This window comes from Mauremys mutica, chromosome 18, assembly GCF_020497125.1.
Source record: "Mauremys mutica isolate MM-2020 ecotype Southern chromosome 18, ASM2049712v1, whole genome shotgun sequence".
NCBI lineage: Eukaryota > Metazoa > Chordata > Testudines > Geoemydidae > Mauremys > Mauremys mutica.
In genome coordinates this window covers 16,182,536-16,194,110 of record NC_059089.1, presented here as the reverse complement: position 1 = coordinate 16,194,110, position 11,575 = coordinate 16,182,536, and the positions used below count along the sequence as shown (strand labels likewise).

The 11,575-nt window shown below is 59.6% G+C and overlaps 1 protein-coding gene across 1 annotated transcript in view; it reads right to left on the bottom strand.

Annotated features, from left to right (window-relative positions):
* Positions 1-248: 248 nt before the first annotated feature.
* Positions 249-11,575, bottom strand: part of ENG (endoglin) — a 56,918-nt gene continuing 45,591 nt past the window's right edge. Inside the window, exons 11-15 of the mRNA XM_044992389.1 lie at positions 10,914-11,027; positions 7,393-7,647; positions 6,582-6,642; positions 2,941-3,036; positions 249-2,078 (exon numbers count right to left, since the gene is read on the bottom strand). Of these exons, the coding sequence (XP_044848324.1) occupies positions 1,960-2,078; positions 2,941-3,036; positions 6,582-6,642; positions 7,393-7,647; positions 10,914-11,027 (645 nt within the window). The 3' untranslated portion in view covers positions 249-1,959. The remainder of the gene's footprint in view (positions 2,079-2,940; positions 3,037-6,581; positions 6,643-7,392; positions 7,648-10,913; positions 11,028-11,575) is intronic.

Genomic DNA, 11,575 nt, shown 5'->3' with positions numbered 1-11,575 from the left:
CTGGGGGCCGGCCGCGTGCACAGCTGCCTGTGCACAATGCAATGGAAACCCGAACAGCATCTGCCTCTCCCAGTGAGAGGGCGCGTGGGCCTTGGCAGTTGCAGGCTCCCCCGCTGGCGCCCCCAGGCCACGCTGCAGGGGGTTTGTGGCTGGGCCGGGCTAAACAAGGAAAAGCTGGAAAGGGGCCTGGGCTGTTTGGGGCCTTTCTGGGGGCCCGTTCCCAGCGCTGGGCAGGGCCAGGAATAATCTCCGCAGGCTCCGGTCAACCCAAGACACATTTTATTTATACATGATCGTGGTTACACGGGGTCACTGCACATATTTACAGACCAAGGCCAGGCGGCGTGGTGGCCTGCCGGTGCCTGGACCCAACCCCGGGGCGGGGGAGGCAGGGCAGGGCCCAGCCTCGCCCCCCTTGCCCTCGGGCTGGGTCTGGCACACACATAAATACCCGCTCGGCCAGGCCGAAGGCAGCTCGGCTCCTACGCCGCCTCCGCCCCCCAGCCTGCATGATTTGGGTTGGTACAAAAAGAAAAGGTGCAGAGCTGACCGCCTTCCGTTAGCAACTGCCGCCCCTCAGCACCGCCGCTGGGTAACCGTGCAGGGCTAGCGGGGTATATACAGAAAGGGACCCTGGGTGTGCTACAGCCCCATGGGGCCATGACGGCCTGGCCCTGGGCTCTGTGCCACCGCCCAGCCGGGTGACCGTGGGAAGGGGGCTCTCCCTGCCCGCCACAGTCAGGGGAGCTGACTCCCAGCTTCCTATTTGCTCTCCGGGTGCCCATGCCTTTCCAGCGGCCCAGTGGCATGGCTTTGCTCCTGCGGGGGGGCGACAGGGGAGCGGAATCATTCCCCACTGCCTGCCCAGATCCGTGGGAGTGGGGCCCTGACAAGGAACCGGGCTGGGGTGGAACGAATCCCTCCAGCAGGAAAACCCCGTCTGGCCCCTCCCACTAGCCCTGCCTGGGAGCCTGACCCCCCCTTGCCTGGCTGACTGCGGTCGCGCAGCTGCTGGCCGAGCACCCAGGTGCCACTAGGGGACTTGCTGATTTCAGCTGCCCCACCTGCGACAAGGTGGGAGACCGGCAGCGCCTTGACAGGCGGATTGGGGGGAGTGTGCATGTTGGATTGGGTATAAGCAGCTGGCTCGGGAGCTCACTGGCTGCGGCTGAGCCGGGGAAAGGGCTGGGCTCATGCTGACTTAAGCTCTGCCGTGAGCGACAGCGCGTTTGCGTGGACACATTCATGGACTGTATCCCACGGCTCTCGCAGACAGTGATTCTGCAGCTGGGGCCAGGAGGGATTGGCAGTGAGCAGGGGCCTTTCACCTCTAGCCGGGGAATTGGGCAGCGGCAGCACAAGCCGAGCCCACTCCTCGACTAGGGGGACCCCAGTGAGGGGAGTTCAGGCCTTACACCCCAGTCAGGCTTTGGTCCCTCTCCTGGGGCAGCCTGCAAAGGGGGCAGGATGGGGAGGATCTGGGTGGGGCGGGGGCATCTCTGCATTAGGAAATGGACAGATGCCCCCAGCCCCTCTCAGGTGGCCACTGAACAGCTGCAGGGGAGAGTTAGAGGGATTTTGGGCAGAGAACGACTGGCCTAGAAGTGAGTCTCCCTGGGCCACCCGCTCTCCCTACGTGGTGTCTGCTGGTCCTCGTGCTCCCGCTCCCGGCCTGTGGCCTGGCCTGGTACCATGCTGCTGGTACCTTCCTTGGGTTGGCTGGGTCCGTGGCGAGCGGGTGGGCGTATTGCTCCCAGAAAAGTGCTGGTGTGGCTGCTCCTCTCAGCTGTGCCTGTCCAGCGGAGCAGCCGACGAGGGACGGGCCCCACTGTCTTTTCCCCCCCAGCTGTCCCTGGGGCGGGGAGCTCAGCTGCCTGCGGCTCCGCTGAGGTCCATGAGCGGGAGCTCCCGGGCAGCCCCTCTCTCCCCGAGGGGTGGGGGTTCCGGGTGGCCTGCTGCCTAGGCCATGCTGCTGGTGGAGCAGGGGGTGCTCTGGGTGCTGCCGATGCTGTGATTGGGGCTGCTGCTCTCGGAGGCCGGGGCGTTGGTGGAGACGGGCTGCAGCTTGGCCATGGGGCCTGGAGTATGTTACATGTCAGAGAAAATGGAAAATGTTAGGCAGGCGCCCGCCAGGGGTTGTTATTTCCCCTGCAAGGCCAGAGGGGCTGCTCCCGGCCAGTCAGGGGCTGAGGAGGGAACAGGGAGCATGTGGCGGCTCCTCCTGCCCCTGCCCGATCATGACCCTTTCAGTGCTGAGATAAGCCACTTGCCCCTGTGTTTACACTGGCCCTGGAAGGAAAAGGCCTGAGTGGCCAGAGATAAAATGATCAGCTGGTCCCCGCTGGGACTGGCCGGCCTAGTCAGGAGGGAGAGAAGGCAACAGGCTGCAGGATTTTGTTGTGATACTGGTGCTTTCTGCAGATAAGCTTCCAGGCAAGGCAGATGGAACAACTGCTCTGCCCTTGGGAACAGGAGCAAGGCTCCCGGAGCAGCAGCCGTGAGAGCCTCGGACAGAGCCGGGGCCTCACCCCAGCAACAATCATCCTCGCGCCCCGCTGGAGGCCTCGGGACAAGGGCCGGGTGGACTGTACCAACATGCCAGCATCTTCCCTGGCTCGAGGTGGGATGGGGCTACAGGGCAGCTGCACGGGCTGGGGATCTGGCCTGAAGCGTCTCTCGCTGGGCACCAGCACTATAGCACGAAGGCTGCGTCACATCCTGGAGCAGGTATGAGCCTGGAGCAGACCAACAGCTGACCAGCACCTGCCAGCCGAGGAGTCCCCCTGCCCCGAAGCACTCCAAAGAGAGACCCCGGCTCCGGCTGAGCAGACCGAGCTCCCCCCAAAGCCATGGCACTGGGAACCATGCGGTGGGGGCGGGGCAGAGGGACGGAGACGGGGGTGACGGGAGCAGAGACGAGGCGAAGCAGCAGATACTCACGGGTATGGGAGTAAATGCACCAGAGCGCCGCGGTGAGGAGCGTGCCGATTAAGAACGCTGCGAAGGTGATCCCCACAACTGCTTCTATCCCTAGGCCTGGATCCGCACAGGAGAGAGGAGCATTGAGAGCAATCAGCACGTTTCCCCAGACGGGGGCCCCCCCTCTGCTCCCCTATAGCACCCACCCGCCCCCGGCTCCTGCCAAGTTAACACACTATGGAGCCTTCTCTCTGCCCACAGTCAGGACTTCTCTACTGAATCCCATCCACTGCTGATGGGCCAGCAAGAGACGCCCCTGCCTCCTGCCCCAGAGCCTCCCTTTTCCACGCAGGCACCAGGCCCAGGTGAACCCGTGGTGGGAACTCAACTCCGGGGCGATAAGCAGGGCAGGGGTTCGCCCTGCGGGGCGGCTCTGGCTGAAAGGCCTGTGGAAGGAGGTGACGCTCGGTTTGTAAGGGCTCCACTCCCCTAGCAGAGCCGGAGCGGCAGCTCACCGGCTGTGCAATGGTCTGAGCGCAGCCGTGTGCCAGTCCCACCAGGCAGGCCCAAAGCGTGCCAGTGACGTGAAATGAACCCGTTAAAGGGAGACCGAGAGAGAGAGCAAAGCAAATGGCTTTTAACTGGCTTGCCCCCCAGCCTCTCTGCATCAGTCTGACTCTGCCCCTCTGCTGCGGGGGGCGGGAGGGTGTTTAGAAATGGTCAGAAGCAGGTGTCTCTGCAAGCAGCAGGCTCACAGCCTCTCTCCTGCTGCACTGCCCTGCAGTCCTGCAAGCTGCTGCACGCTTTGGACACGTGTTCCTCTCCTTAGGCTGGGTGTGTGCGAACAGCACCGCAGCGGTGCAGCCGTGCCGATCCAGCTGTGCCACTGCAGCGCGTCGGGTGGAGCAGCTCTGTGCTGACAGGCTCTCCCGGCGCCATAAAATGCACCGAGCACACCTTGGTGCAGCACTGAAATGCAGCCACCTCTAGGCGTGGGCGTGGCAGCTGCCTGGCAGCACACAGGAACACTACGCTGATGGTGGATTTTCTGCAGGCGGGTTAACAAGGAATGCCTGGCAGGTGAAACCCACCCAGAGGATTCCAGATGAGGCTGAATGTAGTTAAACTCAACACTAGTGGGGAGGTGGGGGGGGGGGCGCACCTCTTGGGATCTTTCATGGGCATCAGTGCCTCACCTCCAAAGAGGGCAATGCCAGCAACACAGCCCCCCACGGCCGCCACCTGGGGGCACTGGCTCAATACGGACTCAGAGAAGAGTCACACCACCGCTGCCTGCAGCACCCAGCCAAGGAACCATCAAGCCCTTTATACTGCGCTTGCTACGGTCTCTCAGTGCCTTGCACACCCCACCTTGCTCAGGTGGCTGGATGCAGACTGAATGGCAGAGGTAGAAACCGGTTTGGTTTGCTAATGGTTCCTGGCCTCCTCTCAGTCACTGATTCCACCCCCCCTAGAGGGAGCAGCTCTCTGCTGAGCCCAGCAGCTCCTCCCTGTGGCTGTCTCTGGGCCGCGGCGTTCATTAAACCGCCCGGGGATGTGAGACGTGTGTGTTTGAGAGTGTGATGTGTGGAGCGAATTCCAGTCGGGGCTCGCTGGTGTCAAAAGCCTTTCCTTGCTTTGTTGTGCTGCTGTCCTGGGGGAGCTGAGCAAACAGAGGCAGGAAGAGGGGACCAAGGTGGGAGGAAAGCAGGAAATCATCCATTCTTGGATGGCGCTGAAGATTCATTCCTGCCTGGAAAGGATTCAGCTGGGCAGGAAGCCGGGCCACGCTCCCTCGCATGGCGCGACTGCACAAATAACCGCGATTGGAGACATCAGCAGGACGCCTCCCGCGCGGCTGCTTGGAAGGTTCAGCCAGGGGAGACTGGCATGCAAGGAAACTGCTTCTCAGGGGCTGAAGTCACCTGTCCATTATCATCCCCAAGTCTGTGTCTTTCGGACACACCTGCCCCATGCCAGGTGCTGTTCACACGCAGGCACAGCTCCTGCCCCCAGTGAGCTCACCAGCACTCTGCCTTCACACAAAGCTCTGTGCAGCATCGCCAACCCCAAAGCTTCAGAAATCAGGAGCCAGCCCCCCGCTACAGCAGGAGATCTTAAAAGTAACACATTCCAGAGTCTTGGCTTTGCCTGCTGGGTCTTGAGATGATAGGAGTCATGCTGTCTAGCTTTTCTCTGCAGACACCAGGGCCAGAAACGTCCTGGTTTGTAACAAAAGCCGAGCCTGTCACCTCCATCCTATGACTCCAGGAGCTGGAGCTTGAAGACAAACTCTAACTGTCACCCGACCGCATTAAAATGGCAAGGCTTGGCCACACTATATTTGTCTATTAGAGATCAACTCCTCCCAAGAGCTTTCCCCACACACAGATTCTGATTTCTAGGATTTTGCGGGGCGGATAAAAATGAAGTGGTTGGTACTAAATGGAAACACCAAACTGGACTAATAATGCTTCTACATCCATGCAGCATCCTTCGTCCAGAGTGACCCGAAGTCACTTTACAAATGCTAGCGACAGGAATCACTACACACATCAGTGAAATGCAGCTACCTCTGGGGTGAGACACGGCTGCTGTTTAACAGCTCCACAAGAGTTTGGGACAGGAAGTAAAGGATACTGCATCCAATTGCCACCAGGCTCTTTTTGACTGCGTCCTCTCCAAGTTGGGCTGTTTCCTATCACACCAAGACAAGTTTACATGGGCTCTGGCTCACATCAGAACTTCGCTTCCCTTCCCTGCAGCCTGTTATCCTGGGCAGACAACTGGTGCACAGTCACTGTACACAGCTTCCTGTAGGTCAGCGCCTGGCCCGGCCGCAACCCCTAGCCCCTCTCTAGGGAGACCGGCTGACACATCGCACGGCTCTGTCACAACAGCCACAGCAGGGAATGCAGAGCAAGGAGAAATGACGAGAAGAAAAGCAGAAGGAAGCTGCCAGGAATTTGATAAGAGCGCCAGCGGGACGGCTCCGTGGAAAAGCCTGTGTTACGTCTTGGGCTCAGGGCCAGACCGACCCCTCTCCTCCTAGCCCCAACCGGGATGAAGGCATCTCACTTGCTGCAGCCTGGACAAGCCACGCACCCTGCGATGGCCAGTTCTCAGGATGGCTCCCGCCAGCCTCTGGCCTGTGGAGTTCCACGCACGGAAGCCTGGTCCGTATCTCACATGCTAGCAAGGCAGCTCTGCCACGTCTCACCGTCATTCAAGTGCCTCCCCTTTCGGAGAGGAACATACTGCGCCCTGGGTCCTGCTGTCCCACCCTGGGCATTGCTTCCCAGTTACAAGGCGTCCCATCTGCGATCACGCCTTCCCCCACTCAGCCCATTTCTACGGGTGCAACCACATTTCTCTTTGAACTGGTATTTCTCTCCTGTCTATTCACCCCCGGCCCCATTAACCCAGCTCCCATTCTCCAGCCGAGGGAAGGCGCTAATTCTGCCAGAAGATCCTTCATCGAACTGAAACTCGGCAAGGACTATGGGACACTCTCTGCTCCCACATGTGTGCCTGGACCCCCACCAGGGACAATCTAACGAACGGGCAGGCCGGGCTCCGTGCCGATCCACCCTCACTGTGTGGCTCGGCTCCAGCTCTCAGCTCTGACCCAACGTGACATGACAAGGAGATCGTGAACTCACTGGAAGGTGGAGGTCTGGTGTCCTGCAGCGTCACCTCTAATGTTTCCACGCTGGTGCTGCCCTGTGATTTTGAGAAAAAACCCAAGAGGGTTAAGATGAGCTGCGCACATCTCTGCCCCGCCCAGCGAGAGAGCCCTGAGTACCGCACGGATCCCCCAGCAGCTGCTCACAAGGCTATAGCAGGAGGGGTGAGCACATGGCGTCACCCTGGCCTTGTGACTAAGGTGCAGGCCAGGGAGGCAGGAGTCCTGGATTCGATCCCTGGCTCTGCCACAGGAGCAGTGCCCAGGTGACCCAGGGAGGCTCAGTTTCTCCCCCTGTAAATGGGGATACCGCTCCTGTTTCTAACGTACATTGGGGCTCTTGGGCAGTAGGTGCACTACGCGCCCCTGGCCACGGCTCTGCTGCTCTTGGGAACAAAGAGGCGACATCACCCCCAGCTTGTGCCCCGTGCGAAGGCTACGGCAGAGGCCCGGAGGCAGGGACACGGGCTAGTTTGCGCCCTGCGATCCAGTGCAAACCCCTCTGGGCTCGGCAGGGCAGTGCAGCGAGAGCTAGGCCCCGTTAACCTGCACCCAGCCTTGTGTGTGTGTCGTCTGGTGTCGGGAATGGGAGAGAGCTGCACGTCAGCAGCCAGCCAGCAGGACACGGGAACGGAAGCCCTGGACCCTCCCATCGGCGCCTCCCTGCCCCCCGGCTAGGGCAGCGGGAACAGCCTCCTCGCTCGACAGACGGCAAAGGGTCCTGGGCCAGGGTCACGCCACCAGGCCTCCTGTGGGTGCCCGTGAAGGAGACGACCCCCCACACTCACGTTGGAATGCCAGGCCACTCGGCACGACAGGGTGGCACAAGGAGGAAAGGGTCCTCCCCCAGCCGGGCTGTAGATGAAGCTGAAGTGATGGAGCTCCCGGCCCAGAGTGGCTTCTGTCCGCTCGAGGATGGTCTCTGCTTGGCCGAGTGGCACAACAGGCTGGATCAGGAGCTGCTGAGGCTCCTCAGCAGCAATCTGCAGAGAACACTCCTTCACCTCCAGGAATGTCTGGGGAATGTCAGCCCGAAACGAGACCTGCAGAGGGGCAGCAGGAGAACAGGAGTTCGGTTAGCAGGTCTCGGGGGTTGTACCTCATCTCCGTATCTGGGCTGGCAGGGAAGGAAGCCAAAGGATCCACCCATGTACCAGCTGAAGACAAGGGGGCAAGCCAGCCCCCAGTTGATGATGTAGCTTCCTCTTGGGTGAGTACAAGCACCCGCAGGCCTGGGTGGGTGCTTCTCTGAGGCATGGGCCCTGGACACAATGAAGCTCTGTCCGCACTGAGATCAGAACGGGGCTACTCCAATCGCGTTTACCCACCACTGGCGTGGCAGAGTTCTGGCAGGGTTTCTGTCACCAGCACAGACGGCAATCCTCCTCCTCCACGTCAAAGGCGTGGGCGTTAGGGGATCTGCTCAACAATGCTGGGTGCAGGCAGTGCGTGTACCAGGAAAAGCAGAGAGAGCGGGAGGTGGGCCAGATGCTGGAGACCTTAGCCACCACCATGCCATGGACACCAACCTTGGGTACCTACCTCCCAAGGAATCTGCAGAAGCTACCTGCTCCCCACGGCACCAGGGGGTGCTCCAGGGGAAGGCTGTGGTCTGGCTGCAGGACAGTGAGAGAGGGGAAGATGCTGCTGAGTCGGGGGCACGCCACGCTCGGTGACCACAGGACAGCTGAACCCCACACTGATGAGCTTTCCTCAGGGTAAGAGACTTTGCTTTCGTGTTACAAGCATCACCCCTGGGGATTAAGGCTTTGTTGACCGCACAACATTGTTTTTGCCTGCCAAGTTAGTCCACTGCCTTACGCTTGGGTTTCTAACATGGCTTCAGTAATTCCCTGTCCACTCTGGTCTGGGCCAATGTACCAGAACCCACACTGCAACTGCAGCGTTTAATGCGCAGCTGTAGCTGGCCTGGATCTGATCCCTCTGTGCAGTCAGCGCTGGGCTGTAAGGGCCGGATCCAACGACTGCCCTTGTTCTCTGGGCTTTGGGTCAGGCTGATGACAGCCACATGGCCTGCAGAGCTTGCACAGACTGGGTTTGTGGACAACCCTTCATCTGACTGATAAACGGTCAGAAAATCTACAGTCCTAATTCCTGAGCCAGAAGCGTTTGAGCAGGAAGCTATGACCACATGAAGAGGCTGGAGCCACCTTGTTTGGGAAAAGTGATTAGCACTGATAGACACTGACCCCTAAACCTGATTTGTGGATGGAGAGGGAGGGGCCAGCCCGCACCATCTGGAATCAGAGAACCAGTTCCCTGCCAATTGTCTGACACGCACTGTGTATCCTGGCGCAAAGAGAACAGCGGAGAGGAAAGTAGGTTATTTACCTTCCCGCAGCCGGAAGGCCCCGATGAGCTATCAGCCCCCGTCACCAAGGCCCAAATGCTTACAGACGGGATGTGGAAATAAGAGAGACACCAAGCCAATGGCTCTGTTTCTGGCAGAGCCTTCTGACATGATCCAGGTTGCTCAGTGATATGTTATCATCTTTACTCTCACAAAACATTCTACTAAGACCTAGGCCTGAGTCATCCGAGACCCGATTATCATAGAAGTGTAGGACTGGACGGGACCTTGATAGGTCATTGAGTCTAGTCCAGTCCCCTGCACTCAATGCGCTAAACCCTTTACAACCCTGTACCTGCCTAACTGGGGCAAGATACCGTACCCTGTATATACCCGCAGGCATAGTCTGACTGGGGTCATTCTGTGGCACAGTCTGTCTCCATCTAACACAGCGACACTCTCTAGCCGGGGGAATGTCTCCACCCTCAGCCAAGGGGCATTGTGGTTTGTGCAGCCAGACCCCTGCGAGCCCAACTGAAAACAGCAGCGTAGATGCAGCGGTGTGGGCTTCAGCACGGGCTGTGCAAGCGCACCAGGGTATGTACACGTGCTGCTCGCCTGCACCGAAGCTAGTGCTGCCACGTCTACATGGCTACTTTGGGCTGGGCTGGCACGGGTCTGCCTGCACGGCACTCCCCCCTCGCACTGGAGGGCGGGTTGTCCCAAATGCTCTTGTGTCTGTAGGAAGCCAGAGGCTGACACAGGCGGAGTGCTGGTTGCAGGAGTAGCCTCGGTCAGACTGTTCCCTGTACAGGGGGAGTGAGGCTGGGTGGGGTGCGGAGGTGGCCTTGGCATGGAGAGGGAATTTGGGACAGGTCAGATGGGCCCAGGAACAGGTCCATGTTCACATGCCGTCCTTGGCAATTAGCTCTCCCCCCCGAGTTCACTTCCAAGGAGCTGCTCTCCCCTTCCCGTACGCACTACTTGTGTGAGTAGCATAAGGCAGGGGAGTGCTGCTGGCTCCATGCCAACTCCTTCCCACGCCAGCTCTACTGAATACCCTTCCTCCTGAGCTGCAGCCTGATCCCCGTCCCCTCCCCGGGCGATTCCTGTCCTGGGCACTGGCTCAGCTACCTGCTGCCTGGCCCATTTCCACGGTCTCTTACACACAGGCTGTTGCTTTTGCCCATCGGCACCTTTGATCTTTCGATGCCAAGCCCTGCGGAACAGAGTGTGAGCGTGTGTCAGGAAGAGCCGCCCCCCCCCCCAGCTTTCTCTGCCCTGCCCACCTCACACTTCCAGTCCTGCCCCGCACATTTCCTGCTCCTGCCAATTGTACAGCTGCCCCGATGGAGCTAATTACCTCAGCAGACCAACCATTGCCCCCACAGGGCACCGGTCCCCACCAGACCTGCTTCATTGGTTCCAGTCACGCCTGTAATCATCTCCGTGAGGCATTTAGCTAAGTGACTGGGGCGGGCTACCCCTGTCACAGCCCCACACGTCTGTCAGAACCCTCAGGGCCGAGCTGCAGCCTCCCGTTATTCCAGGTGTTGGCTCCCACGATTCTGCCAACACCCCTCAAGTCTGGTTCGTGCTGCCTCCAAGGCATGTCATCGTGGACGTCTCCACCGCCGCGCCAACGCCTCTAACGCTTGGTTTTAAGCCCAGACAGTGAGTGCTGGCCTGGGCCTCTCTCAGCCAAAGCCTGCCACGCCGGGGCAATCATTCGAGGAGGGCCGCAAATGACTTGTAGTCGCAACGCCCCTCTGGGATTTCTAGGGCTAAGAGGCTCCTGCATTAACTCCCCATTCCCAAGGCATCCCTCACGCCACGGCCACAGCAGGGAACAAACACACCAAGGTACAGGGACGGGCTAGGCAAAGCCACTCTCCAAGTGGCCTGGAGCCTTCTAGCTGCTCGCCCGGCTTCATGAACTCAGCCCAGCCAAGCCTGGCGCCAGCTGGGCCCAGCAAAGGCGGGAGAGGTGCCCAGTACCTGGATGTAAGTAGCTTTGTTGACTTCCAGCAGCGTGGTAGAAGGCCACTTGAAGTCCTGAGTCCGGTAAAGCTGCAAACGGAGCTCCAGTGGCAGGCTGCACTCGAACGGCACCTGCGAGAGAAGGAGACAGGGCTGAGCTCCAGGCTGCTGTCGCTCTGACAGGATTTCCACAGGGCACTGGGAGCTCACAGGTGCTGGTGCAGCCTGGTGTATTGGGATTCGCGCTGACGGACCATGAGCACCACTGCAGAAATCTAAGCTCCCAGAGCCAGCCCTTAGGCCTGGCACTGATGGGCACCTTAGGAATATCTCAGAAGAGGGCAGATTATTTCAGTGACAACTGATATCTCCACACACACACCTCGGTGCTTTTTCCTGATGCAGCGTCCCACAGGGCTACAACCGTAATTCCTCCCCCCCCGAACAGTCATGCCAGAAACTCAGACATCGGGCTCCTACTCTCACCTTTGACCTCTCTCTGGCTATTCAAGAGTGAGTGTCTGTGTAGTGCAGTTTGTTGAGAGCTTATTGTGTATTTGGTTCATTGTAATCAGGGGAATCCTGCTCCATGGTCAGCGATGTGGAAGCAGAGAAGTGAGGGTGAAATTGCCATTGCCCCAGGGGTGATCTGGTCCCGACAGCATATTCCTCCCTGCTTT